At 36.7% G+C, this 23,201-nt stretch overlaps 1 protein-coding gene across 1 annotated transcript in view; it reads right to left on the reverse strand.

Moving 5' to 3' along the window:
• CTTNBP2 (cortactin binding protein 2) overlaps positions 1-23,201 on the reverse strand; it is an 88,747-nt gene that overhangs the window by 13,106 nt on the left and 52,440 nt on the right. Inside the window, exons 7-17 of the mRNA XM_051636337.1 lie at positions 19,402-19,552; positions 18,016-18,270; positions 14,873-14,990; positions 12,181-12,456; positions 11,263-11,358; positions 10,765-10,844; positions 9,559-9,645; positions 9,376-9,475; positions 4,275-4,427; positions 3,817-4,004; positions 802-980 (exon numbers count right to left, since the gene is read on the reverse strand). Of these exons, the coding sequence (XP_051492297.1) occupies positions 802-980; positions 3,817-4,004; positions 4,275-4,427; positions 9,376-9,475; positions 9,559-9,645; positions 10,765-10,844; positions 11,263-11,358; positions 12,181-12,456; positions 14,873-14,990; positions 18,016-18,270; positions 19,402-19,552 (1,683 nt within the window). The remainder of the gene's footprint in view (positions 1-801; positions 981-3,816; positions 4,005-4,274; positions 4,428-9,375; positions 9,476-9,558; positions 9,646-10,764; positions 10,845-11,262; positions 11,359-12,180; positions 12,457-14,872; positions 14,991-18,015; positions 18,271-19,401; positions 19,553-23,201) is intronic.

The raw sequence follows: 23,201 nt of genomic DNA on the forward strand, positions 1-23,201 counted from the left end.
TGCATCTCCAGAAACCAAAATTATTATTCAGTTCTGAATAAGTTTAAATCTTAACTAGGCTCATTACCTTTTTAATATATCTGAGTGGTTTATTTTAAAATTCTATAACTATTTCTTGCATCACTTGCTAGGATTTGCAGATAAGTTGGAATGTGAGCATATGTTCATGCAATTGTAGGCAAGAAAACATTTTCGTCATTCTTCTTTTATGCTGCTGGACATCTAACCACGTGCATAGCTAAAATGTCTATATCTGCCTTATTTACTGAGCTTATACACCTGTGACATAAAACATTGTATGTATGCTTAAAATTTATACCAGATATTTAAAAGAGTGAAAAATCAGTCTCCAAATTTACCTCATATAAAACTTCAAAAGAAAACATTGGCAACTTTTCAAGCTCAGAATTCTTGAACCTTTTTTTGGTCTTTTGACTAACAAAAAGCTTTCTTTACAGAGCTGTCCTGAAATTAAGAACAAAACCTTTGAGGGGTTGAGCAGTATCAGCCATTCCAGTACAAGGAATATTTTGCAACCTCTGTGTCAGAAAATAACTAAAAGATCACAACAGAAGGTTGACTTTCAGCCACCGTTAGACACCCAGTTCCCTCCTGTGTCTTTCAAAATTGCTCTTCTAGTAATTTCATATCAAACAAAAGCCTTAAGATTTTCAATAACTTCCACTAAAATACTTTCAAGGTTGCTGAGTCAGATGGGTTTTGGGAGAAACATAACTACTACATTTGTAATGAGTATTGAGTTAGCCCTGACCAGTGTTAAACAGGAAAGAGAAATCTTACTTCACTGTGGCATGGCCATGCCCTGGCACGACAGGACAAGAGAAGAAAGGTTTTGGCCCCATAAGTGCTTCAGGCGCCCCTAGACGTGATAAGCAAGAGTTCAGCTGGTGCCAAACAGCAAGAATCCAGTCTATAATCTTGCACACAGGATCACATGGGGGAGGTACTTTGCCTCTGAACTGCAGAGAGAAAAGATGTTTTACGTGACACACAAACCTCTGCTGCAAACATGTTCCTTGAAACCGCAAGAAGGCTTGGGTTCTTTTTCTAGTATTGCTATTACAAAAATCAGGAACAGTCAAAAACTTATCAAAACTTTTTATAGAGTATATTGACATATTTTTTTTAAAAACTTATTTCCCCAACTACACCTTAAAAGATATCTCCTTATTGACAGGCCTCTACTTTCTTGTGGAAAACTGAGACACAAATTTGGCAGCTTTTTCTATGGTGTTTAGGATTACAAGAGACACTTGCCATATGCTATCCAAGGTATATGATATAAATAAGGTATATAAAAGAACATACAATCACACTGAACAGGAATGTCTCCTTCATGCATGTCCTAAGTCGATTTCCATATTGATTTTAGATTTACTAGCAATGAGAGAAAGATGCCTTCCTCTAAGAGTTACATTATGTAGTATGCCTTGTTAAAAGCAAATTATCTGGTGCTAGAAAAATCTTCCATTTCGTCTGACTCTAAATTACAGTCTTCATCATCCTAATCCTAGGATTACCCTCAAAAACAGTTTGAATTAAAGGAAGCATTAAAAATACACTAGGGATAGTATTTGCCAGCACTGAAGACAGAGCTTCTTGACAGAGTCTACAGGTGCACAAGAGAAAGTTAAATTAGAAAAAACATTTAAACTGTTCACACATATCCTAATGGCCCAAAATAAGGGAAAAGTGTTTTTTGTCTGAAAACATGAATATTAAGGCAGAAACAAGGTATCAGAATACAGAACAAGGATCTTTGAAATAGCCTATTGTTCAAAAAATACAAGTGCTTTTACTTTAACTTACCCACTATTTTAAGTCCCATACCAAGAGGCATTTGAGTTTGCATATGGCAAATGTTTGTATTTTTTTTAAAAAGTGCTAACACACTGGGCATTTTTATTCATTATTTAATTAGGGAAGACAGAGAAAGGCATATGGCTTTTTTTCTCCAAGGCCACTATCTGCCTGTATGGTTTGGAGAAAATAAAATTCATGAGATTACTACTGAAATTCTGTTCAAATTCAGTCAGAGGTAGGAACCTATTAGATTGTTAATCTCTAACCTCTGAGAATAAGGATTGCTTTTGAGCCTAAACAAAACAGTCTGAAAATTACATCTGTTATGTGATGCTGCAAATTCTGGTAGCCAAAGCAGTCTGGCAGAATAAATTTGATGCAGCCTTTGTCTTGAATGAGTCAGAATACCACTGTTTCTGCAAGTGTCTGCACTGCTGTATGTTTTTGTCCTTATGCTCAACTGAAGACAGTCCTTCTCTATGATCTTGAATGATCGACAATCCGAGTGATTTTGTTCTTTTACAAAGGAGCTTAGGTCACGATATCTTCTCCAGTGTAGGTTTAAGAATGCAATCTTTCTCCCTCAAGAACTTGGAGGAGAGTTCTGCTATATACTGCTATTGCACTGTCCTCTGGCCTATACCTCATTCCAGCACTACGTTGTACCTGCAAGATACCAGTTTCAACCAACCCACCTCCTTGCCTACAGAGAATTGATATCAGCCTCATGCATTGTGCAAGGATTCTGGAAACCATTCACACCCTCAACCAGACAATCACTCATAGTGGTTCCAGTTTACTATGTCCGAAGGGACTCAAATATTTCAAGCAGATAGGAAAAAAGTAAACAAAGTTTCATAAAGTAGAAAGTACTTTAAATAACTGAGCAACTGAAAAATGTAATCTAAGAAAAGTAATCTTGTAAAAGTTTCATTGACACATTTCACATAATTCTTTTTTAAGATTCTGTTTTCCTGTTCTTGCTATTAAAGAACACCTAGAGTGTTTCTGAATTGCCTAATTATCATAACTGAAACATTCATTTACCACATACTTCCTCTTTAGGATCTATTTGAATCAGTAAGCCTTTATAGATGAGAACTGTGGTACAGGAGATGACATCCCCAAGGATACATTCAGCTGAACACTCAGATCCAACAGCAGGTCTGTTGTCCCAGACCAGGACTCTTTACTACTGACAGTTTTTTCTACTCCTAGAACAAGTTTCCCTTTTTAAGCCTGTTCAAAACTCCGCTGCCAAGACTATTTTCCTTTGCAGCTGTTTCAATTGAACTCCCCTCCCAGCATCTAACACTGCCTCACTGTCTGCGATAGTATCACACTGGAATGGTTTCCTTCCAAATAACTTTAAAAATTCCTCAATTCTGCTTTTGCCCACATCTTTTTCTTAATTTGTCCTCCTCCTTTTTTTTTTTTTTTTTTCATGTGAAAACAGACTTCCCATCTTAATTCACTTTTAGACTTTTGTTCCAGCTTCAGCAGGCCTATTGGCTGAAAACAACTTTGCTACTGATCTATTTTCACCTCTCTTTCCTCTTTGATTTGAAAATAATAAAAAAACTTTTTCCTGCCTAAAACTTAGACAATACACACAGGACATATAACTATCTTGTTTTAGATACATAGAATAAATTCCTCGAGAAATTGATTTTACATTTGCTGAACGGATTCTTACTATCATGGTCCCTCACGTAGAAGATGAAAAAAAATACTGAAGGTTGTTTTCATACAGTTGATAAACAAGTATCATTATTTGCAGCCAGCTCGTGTTTATGCTGATCAGCCATGGCCCAACAACTTCCCATATGAGGCCAAGCACAACATTTACAGATGCACAGCCTGTATCTTCCCAGAAATGAATGCTTTTTCCTGAAACATCTTAGTTATCTGCTCAGCTTCTGACATTACTATCATGCATATTTCACAGAGCTGGTGATGAACAAAATTGCTGAAGCTGATCCAAGTTCTTACCTTGTTTATAACTTTTCTTCTTAAAAACCTTTGAAGCAAGCCACGCATCGGTTCTCCATCCCACCTAAGTTGAACCCAACGGAAATGCTGCTGAACCAGCAGGTCAGAGCCATGAAGATGACACTTTGCAATTGTCCCCAGTAAAAAGCAGTTCTCGTGAAAGTAAAAGGCACCAGAATCTCCATTTGCTAAAAATAAACCATAAAAAATTTAACTGAAATACTCAAAGCTTTGATGTGATTTCATATAAAAGCAAGAAGCAGTGATATAATTAGAAAAAAAGAAAAAGCACCATAAATTAACCTTAAAACAGACTATATTTAAGAACAACTGCTTGCAATAAAATATAAAAAGTGAACAAATTACATTTTTTCCTCCTCTAAGTTCCCCATTTGACATGTATTATAATATCACTGAACTATAGTAAAACATTTTGCCATCCCAAATTCTTTCAGTACCTCTTTGAATAGTACAAGGATTTTCTGAACTTCGATTCTCAAGAGGTGCCAGAAAATCTCCTAGTAATTCAGATAAAGAAGCTCTCTCCAGATTTTCTAAAATCACAATGGTTGTCTTGCTTACAGGAGACTGTTTAACTGGGACCAGACAAGCTGAAATACAAAAATCCCATTAATGTCCACTTATGAAAAACTATTTTTACTTATGTATATGAGCTTTACTGCTATTAATGCAACAAAGGAATTTTTATTTTTTGCCTTTTCACTTGTTCACAGAAGCAGACACACTGTATAATATGTTCAAAACTAGAAGCATAAAAACAAACAATGGAAAGAATATAATAAAGTACAATAAGAAAAAAAAATAAAATAAAGCTATTATCTCTGGAAACTTTTCTTTCATTTGCTGTAATGACCTCTACTATGGAGACAGGCTGAGAGAACTGGGGTTGTTCAGCCTGGAGAAGAGAAAGCTCTGGGGAGACCTTAAAGCACCTTTCCAGTACTTGAAGGGGCTACAGGAAAGCTGAGGAGGGACTTTTTACAAGGGCTTGTAGTGAAAGGACAAGGGGTAAAACTGGAAGAGGGGAGATGTAGGTTAGACATTAGGAAGAAATTCTTTAGTGTGAGGGTGGTGAGACACTGGAACAAGGTTTCCTGGGGAAGTTGTGGAAGCGTCAAAGGTCAGGTTGGATGGGGCTTGGAGCAACCTGATCTAGAGAGAGGTGTCCCTGCCCATGCAGGGGGGGTGGAACTAGATGAAGGTCTCTTCCAAACCAAACCATTCTATGACTCAAAGATTTTACTTTTAACATGTTGTATTTATACCATATAGTGATAAAAGCATTCCGAATATTCTATGCTTATAAGAAACTTAATGGTTCTGTGAGCTTGCCTGTTTGTTTGCAGCTATCCTCTCTTCAAAACCAACTTCAATTTATTTAAGACTAATTCAAATAATCAGAGCTAGTTTGAGGCACAAACAGCAATACCTGAATCTAAAAGGCATTAAAATCGTGTGTATGTCTGTATATATATGTCTCCTTTTTTCACTTGTCAGATATTTTTCTTTGGCTTTCCTATTTTTAATATCTTATTCCCTTAAAACTGCTTGTCTTTAGTATATTGTGCTTTGCATTGTTTCAGAGCTCATTGGAGGGGGTACTCAAGATGCTAATTAAGGAAAATGATGAGTAAAAGGGCAAAACTAACAGCAACTGACTGTAGCTGATGACTGCTATTTATTTGCAGTTTCTTGACTCTTACTGCCCTGTTTTACTAAGAGCATATAGCTGGATACCAGGGAGGATGGGTACCTCCTCTGTGTCTGGTGGGGTTATTTAGAGAGTAAAGGAAAGTGCTCATCTAGGATAGAGTATGAGGCAGAAAAAATGGAGAAAGAAACAGGCAGAAAAATGAGAGAGACAACCAGGAGTGCAATGCTGAAATGCGCGCTCAGACTATGAAGAATAGTGCATTGCTGACACAGAGTAAAGCAAGCATCCACATGAAGCAGCTTTCCTAAGAGGCAGTGGATAGTAAATAAACCAAATTATGAATGATTTTCTAGCCTGCAGGCGAAACACCAAACCCTAGCTGAATGGTCTCTTCTCTCCCAGCAATGTGTTGGCATTCAGAATGACGTGTGGGAATAATCGCTGACACAAGCTATTCTCCAAACTGTGTCCAGGATTTCCTGGACAAAAAACTGGCACTAACTGAAGTTACACCAGGAAGAAATAAACAAATGAATGGAGCAGGGCACACCTTTGTATGAGCCCATGGGATGGGTCTGCTTTTACTCTTGAGCACAGGTGTCAGAGCAGACTATGCAGAGATTGTGGCAACCAAGAAAGCCAATGAAAGCTACAGGATGAAAGCATCCTCGAAGAACAGGAACATACTGCAAAAAGCACAGTAGGTAGAAGACAGCAATCACAGAATTACCAAGGCTGGAAAAGACCTTTAAGATCATCAAGTCCAGCCTATGACCAACACCACCACATTGGCTAGACCATGGCACTAAGTGCCACATCCAGCTTTTCCTTGAACACATCCAGGGACGGTGCCTCCAACGCTTTCCTGGGAAGTCTATTCCAATGTCTAATCACCCTCTCCCTGAGGAAGTACTTCCTAATATCCAACCTAAACCTCCCCTGGAGCAGCTTGAGGCTATGCCCTCTTGTCTTGTTGCTAGTTGGCTGGAAAAAGAGCCCAGCCTCCACCTGACTACAGCCTTCCTTCAGGTAGTTGTTGAGAGTGATAAGGTCCGCCATGAGTCTCCTCCAAGCTAAACAACCCCAGTTCCCTCAGCCTATCCCTATAAGACTTTCCCTCTAGTCCTTTCAGCAGCCTTGTTGCTTTCCTCTGGACCTGCTCCAGCACCTCAATATCCTTCTTGAAGTGAGGGGCCCAGAACTGGATACAGTACTCAAGGTGAGGCCTCACCAGTGCTGTGTACAGGGGGAGAATCACATCCCTGCTCCTGCTGGCCACACTATTCCTGATGCAAGCCAGGATGCCATTGGCCTTCCGGGCCACCTGGGCTCACTGCTGGCTCATGTTCCACCAGTTGTCAACCAGTACTCCAAGGTCCCTCTCTGCCGGGCTGCTCTCCAGCCACTCTTCTCCCAGTCTATTAAGAAATTAGTGAGTCTAGTTTGTCTGAATAAAATATTTGTTTATGAGATTCAAAAGTTTCTGGACTGCCCACACTGAGAAGGAAAAAGGCTGATCCTCTCAAAGCTCTGGCTTTCTCAGTTTCACATGAGAAAGCATCCAGAGCCATTGCCTTGGTACAACTGAAATGGGTACAATTTCAAATGCTTAAAACCCACCCTTTCTCAGCACAGAAAGTGAAATATGAAAAATATAGCTCCTGAACACAAGGCTATTCCAAGCAGTATTTACATTTATCACATTTATTTTTAATGTTAATAACCATATTGAATGAGAGGTAAAGTTAAGATCCCAGAGCTGTAAAGAGGCCATAAAAAAAAAAAAAAAAAAGGAAATGGCTGGAAATGAAGTCTTGCTTAGATTCAAACTATATTGCTAATTTTTGTCAGCAACAACAAAAACTAAATGCTCATAAAACAAAAATGGAAAAAAAAAGTAAGCTGCCAAGGGGTGAAAGCAGCTAAATATCTGACAACTGGCAAATCTGGCAAAAACAGAAAAAAACTGCATTTAAGCCAAAATTTGAACCATATAAAGGAAAGTAATCATATCACTCTTCAGGGTCTTACATTATTACTGTATGTGTAATCTTTTATATTATTGCAATATAATTTTATAAATTATGTATTTCTACTATATATTATTATTGCATGGTTAATACTATGGTGAAATAAAAGAAATCAGAGTTTGAATGCATGAGTATGGGCAAAACTCAGCACAATCTGCCCATGAAAAAGCCCTCCAGAGAAACTATTGATTCTTCCTTCACTTTTAGCACTATTCTGTAACTTGTTTCATTCCCTTTCTACTTCAGACTAGCCCACATGCCCCCATTCCTCTGCTTACATACCTAGTTTGTCCATTTCCACTGTCACTTATCTTTGGCTACTTTGCCTTTTTTTTACTGTTACCATTTATTCTTGTGAATATACTCAGGTATAGCTTAATGACCAGTCTAAGAACACTTCACTGTAAAGCACAGAAGTAACAGGACTTTAATCAACATGTAGCTATTCACATCCATTAAGAGAAAGCTGTTTATTTTAACGTAACTTCAACTTTATCCTGTAGTAATGGGTCAGAATACACCCACACACTATCATTTGCCTGCCAGCGTGATAGTTTGTCTCAGATTCACACAAGTATTTAGTAAACAAGCATATATCAAAAGCAAGTGGCTTGACTTCTTAAGAACTCTTTCACTGCTTGTTTTATTCCCAGAAAAGTAATAATTTTAACTTCTCATACTTTTTTTTTTCAAAACCAAACATTAGAACAGCTACAATAAGGCAACAATACACCTTCATTTCTGATTCAATAGATCTCAGCCATAGCAATCAGCTTTTAAAGGCTCACAAACCAATGTGAAAAGGAGTGAGAAAGAAAAAGATAGTGAGAACTATTAGTTTTCCTTAAATAGTATGCACTTTTGACTGTATGTGGAACAATTGCTGGGGTGACTTAAAAATTAAACTTATGTTCCCATTTTAAGGGAAGGTACAGCATTGAGGCAGGGTGGAATGCAGCTTATGTGCAACTAGTTTGTACCATGGCAATTCCCTAGGCAACCCTAGCTGTTGGCAACATCAGGGGAACCTGGTGTGCTAACTCTACAAGCAATCACATGGAGGGCAGAACAGAGTGGAGACACCATGCTTATGCTTTGTGGCATCAATGGGGTTCAAAGGTACTGTGGAACAAATCAGCTGCATGTCTGGGCCAACAACCTGTCACCTTTTGACATAATAGCATCCTTTAGGTGAACATTGCTCATTATAATCTCATAATACCAAAACACACCCCCATCCCAAAGCTACCTGCCTCCCAAGGTGCGACCAACCCTCACTGAGCACGCACACTGAATTTTCTCTAGTCTAACCCTTTAAAGACGAAGTGAAAGAATTTTGCACCAATCATGATAAAGGTCTGTGTGACTAGAGTAATTCAAGTGTCACCTGTAAGGTAAAATACTATAAAATAGCCTGAGAAGGGACAAATGTCAGGGAAGATACCATTTCAGGGGCAACCCCATTCCCCTGCTCCTCTAACATCAGAGGGTAAGCTGGAATGCAAAGGGATTTATTTTCTGCCAAAGTGACATCTAATTGGACATCACTCAGAATCTAAGTACAGCCACCCCTGGCCCCTCTGATATCCAAGGACAAGCTGGAACACAAGGGCGTTTATTTGCTGCCAAACTCTTCTGCCCCTTAACACATCACATAGCTCCCTGTTGGATTGTCACACCCGGGTTCTACCTCAGTTTAGACTCTTATCGTGATTCCCCAAGTGCCTAGAAAACTATGGGTTCTGCTAAGACATACCACCTATTATGCAAAGTGTTTTAATGTATTTCTTTACTTTGAATGATAAAAAATTGTCCAAAAAATTACTGAAATCAGTTCTGCTGAAAGAACCTTACCACTACTGATGAACAATTCTGCAAGCTGCTCCTTGGAGAAACCAGCATCCACTTCAACTTTAATGATTTCACATGTGGATCCTGCAGCCACTTGTTTTTGCTGTGTTGAAAATTCATAGATTTGGTGAAATAGTGCAGAGCCTAATTTATGAACTAAGTTACTTCATATGTTTGTGTTGATACCTTCATGCAGGCTGCTATCTGATATGCTATATAGTCTTGCAAACTTCCTTCTGGACCATGGAAAATGACGTTACGGTACTGTTCAACCTACAGACAGACAATACATTATTCTTGAAAGTTCACAGACTTTTTTTTTACCTAGATGAAAATCAGTATCTAACAGACAAAATGTTCTGTTTTGCATTACTGGAGTTGATAATCCTTACTATATTAGTTTAAAAACAGACAGTATTTGCATATGACACCTTGGAAATACATTGATCAATTGATATCCTAATTTATGAAACTAAATGAAAAGGTATTTTGTCGTTATAAAAGTAATTTAAACTTGAAAAATTCCTGTAGGAGAGATAAGTTCAGGAGTCATAAATAGTTTATTGATTTTGAGTTAAAATAGATAAACCAGAATTATGTTAAAATGATCACAGAGTTAAGTCACAGCTAAAGGGACTTAACTTAAATAAAGGACTTAAACTAAGGACTATATTTCCAGTTGAAATGAGATCATGCTATCAATGTGTTATACAAATTATTTAATCTATATTAACTGTAAAATTACTTTATCTCTAAAAAGTCAGAAGGGAATACTCTCACTTCACTGTGCAATATTGTTGCATACCACAGAAAACTGGCACATAACTGTTCTTCTAACAACATAAAATAGTATCCAAGGACACAGCAGAAATTATGCAGATTTCAAATTAATTCTGATTTGATTAGCAATGTTAAAACAAATTATCTATGAAAGTTAACTAATTTTATCTAATTATCCTTACATTTTGAGGTGTTAAATTTTAAGAGTTACCGGAGAGATATATAAGCTAATAATAACATTCAACTATCAAGTAATTGCTTGCATGGATGTTATTCTAACTTACTTTCTCCTCAAAAAGTGGAATGAAATAACTTTGGAAAGAAATAAGATATCATACAGCTTTCAATATATTTTCTTAAGCAGTTCAATTAATCAGATGGCAGCTATTTAAAGGAGAAAGTTAATGCCCTCATGTGACTAAAATATTTGGGGTAAGATTTAGAGAAAGCTTTATTTTCAAGTAACAGCTTTCTTCCCTTTTAATTTTTTAGAAGTCTTTATATTCTTTCATAGAGGACATTTTTTAGAAATTTTTTTTTTTTTCAGTCCACTCTTACAGAAATATTTTCAGGTGTCAATAGCATGCAGAGAGAAGCTAACTTAGTACTTACTAGGCGGAGGTAATTCTGAAGTGTCTGAAGATGGATCATAGATGCGTAAGTCACACTATTTAGGCAGCCTTCTTGAGGTCCTTTAAAAAGAATTACACAAATAACTTTTTGAATTGTCTCATGTTTATAAGCATGTATGATGGATAAACATGAATTTCATGTAGCATTCTATAGTGACCTCTTAAAATTAGAGGCTACGCAAATTAAAATGGTGAAGAATTGAAAGGCATTTATCTAGCAACACAGATGCACAGGTATCCATGACATAAGTAAAATGGATACTACTGTATGGCTGGAAAATGTAGTAGGGCTTTTAGGTGCCAGCGTATTTTCTAAATGTTGCAGACCCTTTCAAATCTATGACATCTCTGAAGAGATGAAATTTCTGAAGATAAAGAAACACTGAAGAATAAAACCAGTAGAAAATTATTCTTAAATTCTGTATTTCATATGGAGTGTCTTGACATTCAAATCTGAAAATTATCAATAGCAAATTACCGAACAAAAACACGGTTATATGCTCAGCTCTGTTCTTCTTCAAAAAGTCCCATGGTGGTTGGGAAAAAACCTGACCAGTTGACCACGAAATGTTTCCTGTTGAAAAGAAAAAAATAAGAGATATTCCCTGTATCTGTATAAAGTGTCCTATACTCAAGCATATTCAGTTGCTTACAAAGATTGTGTACGTACACTGAGAAATCTGACAAGCAAACCAGTGCCATGTACTAAATCATACTTTTATTTGATACAACATGGAAAATATGGATATTTTATGCCAATTAAGACACAAGTTTAATAGCTAGCCTGCCCTTGCATTTTTATGTGTAAAATAAGGTTATGTGCCCAGTTTGATTTGAATAAGGGTTTTTTTGGGCTGTTGGGCAGGTTGGGAGGGAAGGGGATTTAAGATTAAGCACATGAATTTTCATTATTCTATGCAACTGTTACCACTATTACCACATTTTGAGCAATTTCTCCTAATTTAAAGATTTTTCTGTTTTATCTTGATAAGTAAAGTTACATAAACCAGGAGCAGTTCTGTTCTACTTACGCTCATGATTTGCAGTCTGGATTTACTGTACATTCTAGATGGGCTTTGCTTGGGCTTGTTTTGTTTCAACTGTAATAAAGATCCCTCCTCTAGAGTACTAAATTTAGTAAAGGACTAATTAACATAGGACCCCATGGTCCCCGAGATGATATTAAAGTGCTCAATGAATTGTACCATACACATAGCTACAAGAAAAGAAACTTTCCTGTCAGCACTGTTCAAAGACTCATAGCTGGTATTGGTGTCTCTTCATCTAAGCTTTAAAAGATCCAGAAATCTGAAGATATTTTAATCTTCCTTACAAAATTTCCCAAATTCAAGAAAATCACCGATTTTTGCATTTCTTATTACACCAATATAGATACCTAGTTTGACAGATAATATACTGCTTGCACTGAGGCCAATGTTGGATTCTGCAGCACTATTAAATGACAGGTCTTCTAGGCTCCTCCATCCGTCAGAAGCGATTGCTTGGAAATGGTTTGTCACTGCTTGACTCACTGCTTTTGAAAAGTCATCCCATGATGTCTGTTTGCGGATATTTAAAGCACATATTGTGTTTTCTATATCAAATTCTTCTTTACCACAATGGGCTGGTTCAATGCCACTGACTGAAATCTTTACAGGTACATTAAGAGCATCTGTTGAAAAACACAAAACCAAGAATGTGAAAATCTATAAAAGTCAATTTAAAAATCCTATTATTAAAGTCTAATAACAACTAATATTGCAAAGGAAAGCAGCAAAATAACCACTGCTACAGAAAAGCAAAGGTTAAAGAGCAGCACAATTCACCACCACAAAATCAGAGTAGTGAGGAAAAACAAATGTCAAGGTATCTATCTTTTTTTACATTACAAAACATCAGTATTATTTTGCTTAAAAAACAGGACACGAGACAAAACTTGCTTAATCTTTTATACTAATTTCTTATAAATTAAGACAGATGGTAGGTGGTGTCCTAACATTTCAGTTTATTGTGGTTGTGCACACTTTTATTATCAATGCAGAAAGGAATTCTCTGGCACCAGTGCACAAGTGGAAAACAGTGTTAGCTGAGCCAAATGTCTTTAAATCAAAAGCTAAGCACTAAGAGAAAATTCACTTAGAAGTGTAGATTTGATTTTTTATGGAATAAATTGACAAAGTCTTTTTTAAAAAGAAAGTAGGAAACTTACATGCACATTCTAGAAAAAAAAAAAATTTAAGGAAATAATTTTAAATCTTGGTCTTTGAAAAATGGAGTACAAGTCAGCAGAAGCAGCAGCAGCAGTCTATATGGATAACTTCAATGACTAAAAGTGAAAATGAAACTACCTTCTAACTTTAATGCCAAAACAATACCTTTCAGAAATTACCCTTGAAATGAAAAATAAGTGCACCACAAAAAAGGATGTCAGCTTATTATGAAATCTTGCAACATGATACTAGTTTTGTTTTTGAGCTGAGAAGCCAAATCTTCAGCTCATGCAAACAAATTAAGCTTTTCAGATGTCAGAAAAGCTCTGATTAAAACCCACTAGCCTACCAGAGGGAAAAGATAACTCAGAGGCATCCTTCAGATGTGGGCTTGTGAGAAATGTATCACAAAGCTTGCCCTTCTTATGGCTGGACCTCAGGGAAATGAGCAAAGACTGTAAGAAATGATTCTCTACAAGGCAACAGGCCCCTAGGAAAGAGATACAGTGTATGCCCATATTTCAGTGCATGTGACCTCTATGGCATTAGCTGGCAAACCTGGACCCCAGTCTTTCAGATCTGCTCGAATGCATCCTCCTTTCCTACACGTCCTAGGCACATGTAATTCCTTACAATGGAAACCTTACTGGACTGTGAGGAAGGTAAAGGATGGTTCATACAAGGCTTACCCAATATGCAGTTGTGGCTTGTCTGCAGGCATACTCAGATGAAAGAGTGGCGTTTCCATGCTTCCACAAATCAGATATTGTCGGGGGAGAAAAGCTAATTATAATTGCACTGATGCTAACTATAGGCTTAACAAATAAAAGAGAAGAGAAATAGAGTCTGACAGTTCTGACCTGAAAAAAGTAGTTGGATTCATAAGCCTGACCAGAGAAACAGAGTACTACAACTGATTAAAATAATCGAAGCAACAATCTAACAGAGTCAGCCACCAGAAACTTGATTCAGTGTGATAAAGAAGTAGACCACAGAGGAGTTTCTAACAGAAAGTGAGTTGTGTTCCCCTTTGCACTTGCAGTAAAAATTAAAAACCTAGGTGACATAACAGCTGAAGAAAAAAATAATCAGAACTAACACACAGAAAGCTTCTCTAGTTTGTTCATAATCAGTGAACTTGACTATCCACAGCCCTGCATCACATAGCACAAACACAAAAAGATGAATAAATACAAAGCATACAAAGACAATACTTCTGACTAAACAAAGAAAGAGAAAACACAGAACTTGTGAGTGGATGGATGAAGTTCTAATTCAAGAAATACACAGGTCAGCCTGCTCTACTGAATTTTGAGGAAAACTTGAGAAGGAAGAAGACTGTAGGTTCCAACAGAAGAACAGTCTTCTGACCAGTTATTGACGTAGGAAAAAAAGTTGTTTGATGTTGTCTCTAAGGCTTTTTTTGAAGACTAAACCAAACAATAAACAAGTGACAAAATAAAAATGTGCTCTAAAAAGATATGACTGGATAATTGTCTTAGCCTGAGGAAATTTGACAGCTATTCACCAAGAAGTGATTTTTCTGCAAGACTTTGAAGAAAAGAGGATAATATCTTTAGAAAAAGCAGTTACTAATATTAAATTCAGAAATTTTATGAGAATATGGATGTTTGCACATGTCCAATAGATACCATGTTTTCAAATGGTTTAAAATCAAAGAAGTAAGTCCTTTACTAACTGTCAACAAAATTTTATTATATGCTTTTGCAAAACTTGAGTACAGAAACTTGCTAGCTTAATAAAACTTAATTTTGTGGTGTCAACAAAGTGACAACTACCATTTTAATATTTCTCATCTTTGTTTCACAAGCTCTTTACTAAAAACATTTCAATATAGTGCTGATAGCATTTACTTACTTAAGTTTTCTAGGAGATGTTTGCAATCATCAGTAGCAACATCATGCAATGTTCGATTACACTTATCTTTTCTCTCAGCCTCTAGTCCACCATGGCTACAAAGAATTTCTAGACAGTTCTGAAAAAGTAAGAATTGTATTATTTACTTATCTATTTGCTGCATTGAAGTATTCTACCAATATGCAGTTAGACTTCTAAATTAAATTCTTACACATGTATTTCCAAAGATACTCAGCTATGGAGTTTCTATACACAAATGTTCAAATTATGGTCCTCCCAGAGCTGAAAACCAAGAGTAAAAATACTTTATATCAGACTTTACAGTCTCAAGTCGAGATTTTGGAAATGCAGAACATCCACAACCAGGCTTCTACAGTCTTCAAGCATCAAGGACTGCATTGAGAAATTCTGAACATCTGACCACTAGTTTAGGTATTATCATAAGGAAATAGAAGCCCAACTATGCATCCTGTTTTGAATGTTTTGGCCTCAATGTTCAAGCAACAATAAAAAAAGCAATTCTGAAGCTTAAGACAGACTAATTAGTGAATCTATTCAGATGGCAATCCATAAAACCAGTTTTCACTTTGTAATTCATCAATTCCATCATGTTGTTAACAATGAAGTGAAATAAAAATGTATTGCTATTAAAGTCAGAGCACAAACGCTTTGTAGATGCCAACAACAAAATATTTCCTCTTAAAATACAAAGACAAAAAACCATATAATTTACTCAACAATAGAAAAAAAAATCATTACAGTTCATTAGAAACAAGCTACTAGCAGATAAATTTGGATTGGTACAATCACAGTATAACATGAAAAACATATTAATTATATAGATCCTCCCAAACTACTGGGAACAGGGGGTGAAAGCCTTCACAAACTACATTCAAATGTTGATTGATTAGCAATCAGAAGACTTTTTAAGTCCTGATCTCAAATGATCATCCATTCAGCAACAATGCAGGTGGCCTTCATGAAAGCTTTATCATCCTCAGACATGCCTTTCAAGGACAAATATCCATATTAAAAATATATATACCATCATCATATAGTAGTTAATCCTGTATTGATAACCTCTGGGGTTAATCGTAGCAGAGGAACCAAACCTTGAAAATGCAGAGAAAAAGCTATTAAGTATTTTAATTCAGAACAGTGGCTTGTTGCAGGTTTGGCTACTCTTACATCTTTGTTACCTCTGTTCTAACAGAAAGACTTTTGCCAGTATACCTGATAGTCTGACAACTTCCATAAACATAACAGTTATGCAAGCTATATTTCCAGGTAAGATTCAAATTTACTAGATTGTGGCTATAGCACCTGTAAGAACTTTTTAAAAATCAAGTCAGTCACTAACTTTGCCAGAAGAAAATTAACCAGGAGAAAAAAGAAAAGTTTTATTGCCAGGTTAGTAAACTCTCAAATGTGTGCAATGTTTGGCAAAAACAGCATAAGGCAGAGAACTGAACTGTGAGTCTCAAAGTGGGAAGTAAAGTAGGAAGAAAGAAGAGCAAGAGAACAAAAAATGAGGTTTACTTCCTTTGTAATAATGGGAAGTTTTGTTGGCTCTGTTGCCTATGAAATAGCAGCTAAGGTGCCCTAGCTTAATTAATCTGTAAAGAATGGCACCTATCAATGTCAAAAGGGTGCAAGTGCCAGCACTACTTATATGCAACTATCACATAGTGTCATGAGTGACATGCAGTGCAGATAAAGCATAAGAGAATGAAGCAGAAGGGTTAACAGTACTGGAAGACGGCCATTAAGCTTTCTTTAGTTTCTTAATATTACAAACACATCTTGAGTCAATAAATGTCATGAATCAAATACAATTCTATTAAGCCTCTGCAACACCAAAACCAGGAATCTAACTGCCAGTTACATATTGCCTTCATCACCTTAGAGAATACCCTCAGGCCTCCATGGAAATCTTATTAAACAGTTTACCTGGAGTGTACTCAGAAACTCCAAACCATGAGTTATTCATGAAAGGTGTATATGAAGACTTCCAGCACCAGAGCCATCACAGCAAACACCTAGCCAAAGCCTCTTTTAGACAGTAAATAAAACCTAGTTACCAAGTTCCTAAGGATTATATTATTGCAGAAAGAAGCAACATATTGCATACTATTTAGGTATTTGCACACTATAACAAACACCTTAAGGTTCATCTGAGAGAAGTGGAAACTGAAAGAAAAATGTATGTCTATCAGATACAGGTAATGTAACATTGACTTTATAATAAAATTCTGAGTTAACAGTGGCTGGTCCCTAAAAAAATGTAATTTATTAAATTGAATCTTAAACCTGTGCCTATTTTGAATTTATCATGGTATATTTAACAGGAAAAAAAAGCAAGCATAACGATTGGTATTGAATTAGGTGTGTAATCACAGGCTGATTTTTAGTATTCAACTATATCTTCCTAAGATTCAACCTTTTCTGTGTTTAGTACGCCCTCTGTTTTCTCCTTAGGTAAAAGTTTCATGGTAAGATCTGGCTGACAGTTGCAATAAAATGAAAAACACTTTAAACAGTCAGCATTAGAAATGTAAGCTTTCTGATGTCAAAGCCTTCCAGTAATAGTCAATTTCCTGAAATCTTCCTGTTTATCATCAATAGCACCTGTCTGGTCATTCTCCGTATCATCAGTTAACCCAACCCCAAAAAGACTTCTTCATTGCCTGCTAAAAAGGTTGCCCAAAACAACAAATTAAACAACATACAAAACTGATCCTCATATTTCTTTTATTTCCCTCCCTTTCACAGGAAAAATGGTTCAGTTACATCATCCCTAACCATAATTGAGAATTATGTTCAACTAGTAACTATATTCAGTACATGACACTAAATGAATTGGCATTTATGAAAATATGAATCTCAAGTAATCATTTTTTCTATTTTTTTGTTGTCCCAAGAGTAACAGACATATAAACGTGATAATTCATCCCATTTGACATCTAGCTTCTGGGGTAAATTTTCCACTGCAAGTATCTCTCTGTTTCTGTTAAACCAAGTATGACAATAAGCTAGATAAAAAACTTTTATTTGACATCTAAGTTTCAGTTTTTCAAAGATAAAAAAGGATTTATCTTGCCTAAATTCTATCTGGTTACTGTAACTTTTCCACATAGACTGACCTTAAAGCCTTTTGATGCTGCTATGTGGGCAGCAGTCCATCCCTCTTTGTCAGCATGGTTGATGAGATCTGCAGAAATAACAGGCTTTACTCTATTGCTATAGCTGTCTTCTCTCTTCTCCAAATCAAAGTAGTCTAAATTAGGTTCTATATCTGTCAAAGAGTTCCCATTGTTTGGCTCTCCATAGTACATAAGGAGCTTGAGACTGTCAACATTACCAGAGTCCACTGCTGCATGAATTGGTGACCAGCCATCCTAAAAAAAACAAAAGCAAAAAAAGCACACTCCCACCAAACACATAGATACATGTTTGCAGGACTTATGTCAGCAATGAATCTGAATGGAAGGCTCTGTTTGGAAATTAAAAAAATAAGCAAGATTGACATAATAATCCTTCGGGAAAACAGAGTTGCTTGTATGTATTTGGGGTGGAAGAAAGAGAGGGGGAAAAAAAACGGAGCAGAAAGAAAATGTTACAGCTTTTTCCAAGGTCAGTCCAACACACAGAGACTTCACAATTTTTACAAGAGTCTAAGTGATATGGAACTTACATGCTGTTAACAGACTTTTCTTATGTATCACACTAACATGATTCTAACGATAAAGAATTTCTTTCATGTTGCATTAATCAATTAATTAATCAATACATCAGTCAGATATTTTCATGGTTTTGATATAACTTTCTCTCGTTTCAAGTAAATATATTTACTTTCCAAATGCAAACTAAATTAATCAAAAACATTCAGTGTAATGGAGAAGCAAAATGTACCCTGAAGCTAGTACTCTCTGTGCTGTGCTTTTAGACAAGCCTACACCCCACATCTATTGTCATGTTTCTGTCAAAGTCTTAAGAAAAACTTCAGGAAAGCATCTGAAAAGGGCAATACCTAGACATGAATTGTGAGATAATTCTCCTCCCTTTCTTCTGTTGATACAACTTTTTTTGCCATATTCTTCCTTTTGTGATACAGAAGACTTTACAATAATGTCTGGCAAATTTCAGGGTGAAGGTCCTCTCAAGGACAACAATAAAGCACCCTAGCGTAAGAGTTAGAAGTAAAATCCCTATCTCCATTTCTCCACCTTAAAAATAAGTCAAACCAGAAGAGTTCTGCTTTGCAAATCCAGTGCTGAAGAAAAGTCTGCAGTGAATTGCAGGCAGAATCTGTAAAATGATATGGAAGTCACATAATTGAGGAGATTTTAGAGAATATACAGCTTAAAAAAAACCCTGGAATGTAAGATGAAAAAAAAGTCAATTTCAAATGATATGGCTTATTTCAGTTTTAAAGAAAACTTTAAATAAATATTTTAATGTAAAGGTATCCTAGCTGTTTGCAGTTATTCATTACTATACAAAGGACTTTACAAATTATTTTAACTTACGCTGGTTTTTACTGTTCGATCTGCTCCACCATCCAACAATAGCTTGATACAATCATTATTTCCATTTTTACAGGCCAGGAACAAAGGTGTCCATCCTCTTTCAGCAGCATGGTTAACATCAGCCTGATACATAATTAATAATTCTGCACACCTACAGCAAGCAGTAAGTTAGTAAAAAATATCTTATATTTAACACCCAAAACTTCTTTATAACTTAATACATTTAAATTTTTTTTTTGTAAAGTACTGATTTTATACATTTAGATCTACCCATTATTTCATCGATCACATATAGTTATAAAGACAGAAAATCTGATTACTTTAGATCTGAAAATCTTAAAATGCTGTAGCTGCATTTAAAAATTGTGAATGTAAAATACTTTATTTCACAAAGCTAATGAAAATTTGATGACAGCTGCTTAAAAAACCCCCACAACCTTCAGCTGAGCAAGACCGTGATACTTTTTTTCTGACTACTAATATTTAAAATAGTTTTAATATATTAAAAAAAAAAAAAGGAAAAAAAATGAGTAGGACTAGCATTAGATACCAGCAAGAGAGACACTGGCCTAGAGAAGTAGGCTGGGAGGGACAGTAAAAGCGCTATGGCACTACCCACCACTCAGATCCCTGAATGGAGGCTACTCCAGAAGGATAGCTTGGGGTGTGTTGGTATCAGATACTGGATTAAGGAAGATAGAAAATGAGGTGGAGTGCTAAAGAGCAACTCACTAGAGTTCAGCATTCGCATCCAAGATCCTGCACTTCCTCACTTCCTCCTGTGTAGGAGTAGATAGTTTTCTTCCAAATTTTTGTGCCAGGGGATTGGCTTACTTTCCCTTCCCAAACCCAGCTTTTCAGCAACTCTTAAGACATTAGAAAAATCTTAATTCCAGTCTATTCCCTCTGCACTTCAAACAAGAGCTTTAAACAAAGACAACTTCTCATTTCTCTGGCTCAATATTTATTAGTTTGTAAAAATAAACGGATAACAACAATAAAGCCTCAAAGCAACTAATGAAATGCCATATAACTACAGGTTAGGAGAACCTACTTTAGCAAACAGGATGACCAAATATTTAAAACAAAGTAAGGTATCTAGAAGAATATAAGCATATAAGAAATTATAGATGAAAAAAATATCATTAAAAAAGTGTATCCTTTTAAAAGTAAAAGTATCATTTAAGGGCTTGTAATAAGATGACAAGGGGTAATTGATTAAAACTGGAAGAGGGGAGATTTAGGTTAGACATCAGGAAGAAATTCTTCAGTGTGAGGGTGATGAGACACTGGAACGGGTTGCCCAGGAAAGTTGTGGAAGCCTCATCCATGGAAGTGTTCAAGGCCAGGTTGCATGGGGCTTGCAGCAACCTGATCTAGTGGGAGGTGACCCTGCCCATGCAGGGGGATTGGAATTAGATGATCTTTAAGGTCCTGTTATAGTTTGGAAGACCCCAGCACCAGGGGAGCTGACTGTTCCAAAGCAGTCCGTGGCTCTGTGAGAAGCCCAGGCTGGAGCAGCTCCGGACCTCATGGGAAGGATTCATGAAGGCGAGGTTTGTGGAGGACTCTCTCCCATGGGAGGGACCCCATGGGGAAGCAGGGAAGGACTGTAAGGAATCCTTCTTCCTGAGGAGGATGGCACAGCAAGAACCACCAGCCTGTGAACTGACTTTAAACCCCATCCCCTGTCCCCCAGTGCTGCTGGGGGGAAGGAGGGAGAGAAACCGGGAACAAAGGGATTTGGGCCTGGGAAGAAGGGAGGGGTGGGGTAACATATGCAAGCCCTGCTCTGTGTGTTGTCTGTGTCCTGTGTGTGTGTGATGAGTGTGAAATTAAATTATTGTTTTTTCCCCGAGTTGAGTTTGTTTTGCTCGGGACCTTAATCAGTGAAGAACCCTCCTTGTCCTTTGTCTTGACCCATGAGCCTTGTCCTCCTCATCCTGGTGTGCGTGTCGGGGGGCAGTTGAGTGAGCGGCCAAGGGGCTGTTTCTTTGTTGTCATGTTGGGCCCAAACCACAACAGGTCCCTTCGAACTAAAAACATTGTCTGATTCTATGATTTTAATAAGTTCTTATTCAGTCAGAAAATTAAGTTCAAGATAAAATGACCAAGTTTAGAAAAGAGTAAACCAGAATTAATCTGAATTGTTTAGCTGCACTTTCTGAAAATGTTCAAATGAATAGAAAAAAATGCAAATTAAACTAATGCTCTGCCTTAACAAATGTTGCACATGTATCCTAAACATACAGTCACAAAAGTCAGCTTAAGATGGGCTTCTAAGAAACCACCTCCATAAAGAAACTACTGACTGAGATTTATGTCTGCTATGTTGAAAATACATAGTTTGCTATTTTGCATTTTATTCAGTGATTCTGGAAATGCTACATTGCCTTTGCATCTCAAGGTCACTTAAGGTCAGCCTGGACTGGACCACACGTGAAATGGTTTTGAAAGCTTCTCCTCAAAGCACTGTATGAATTGGTGGTATTATAACTACAATTTATTTCTGGACTTGGAACAACAGTATTGAGCCAATTCAGGAATAAGGTTAACAGATGGGTCACAGGGGACTGGCTAGCAAATCTGCCACAGACAAGTACTGGGTAATTGATAGTAGTTTAGCTCTGGTATTAACCCCAGATTCTTAGTGCTGCAGTACAAGTAACACAGACTACACAACAAAACTCTTCCAAGGGCACAGACTGTACCATTGCCCCAAATTCTGCCTACAACAGATTTCTTCTGAGCCAGAATTTTGAAGTGATCAACAAATCAAACAGCCTGGAAGCATTCACAGTCTCTGATTTTTTCAGCTGGCTCTGTTATTACTCCACTCACTTTTACAATTCAGTTCATGTTTAGTATCTAAAAAAAAGTTAAGAGAAGTGGTTAGGGATGTCATACTATATATAGGTAACTGTAAGGGTAAAAGCATATAAAGTCTGCAGTACCATCATGCACCAGATGATATCCAGCAAAGTGTTGTGAGGGTGTCAGAGAAATAAATAGCTTCCTATTTAAACAAAGTCTAATGTATTTATTTTAGTGAGATAACATGAAAAGTATTTTTGGCTTGTCCTGTCAAGCCACATGTAATTTTTACAGATTTTACGTAAAACGCGGGAGCATTTAGATTTGTATTTCTTTTCTCAAAACTCCTACTTGGAATCTGCTAGCTCTGGATAAAGACTTCAAGAAAGGATGCCCACTAGTTGTTAAGCTTGAAGTCCTTCATTCTTAGTGGCAAGAAACTGTGATGATTCTTACATACTTATGGAAGACCATGAGAAGGGGAAGGATCCCTCTCTTTCAGGGTCTATCATGGTATAATAACACTCAAAGACTCTGACCCCTGTATGTTACTATACCAGAGTAAAATCCTTAACAATTAAAAAATGCAACATTGAAAGAATAAAAAATGGAAAGATAAGCAAAATCAAAGTTATATAAATCCGTATCTTTTGTTTGTAATACAGATTCCTAATGAATCTAAATGACCTAAACAGTCATGCTGTTTAAGACCTTTTTCATATGTAAAATAGTTTTATCAGGAAAAGCATGCTTTGGAAGAGGTTATCCAATGGTTGCTTCAAACTTTCAGTTCTAATTCCTACAATTCTATGATACACAGTAAAGCTGCAGAGAGGAAATGCAACATCAGCCTTCATGTCCTCTGATGGAGGGAGGAAAAGGGAAGAAAAAAAAATCATCTGGATAAACACCTCCCAGAAGAACACTCAGACAAATGCTCTTTTATGTCTGAATATGATTTTGTAGTTCTTTATGCTTCAAAAAAA

This window comes from Apus apus, chromosome 1, assembly GCF_020740795.1.
Source record: "Apus apus isolate bApuApu2 chromosome 1, bApuApu2.pri.cur, whole genome shotgun sequence".
NCBI lineage: Eukaryota > Metazoa > Chordata > Aves > Apodiformes > Apodidae > Apus > Apus apus.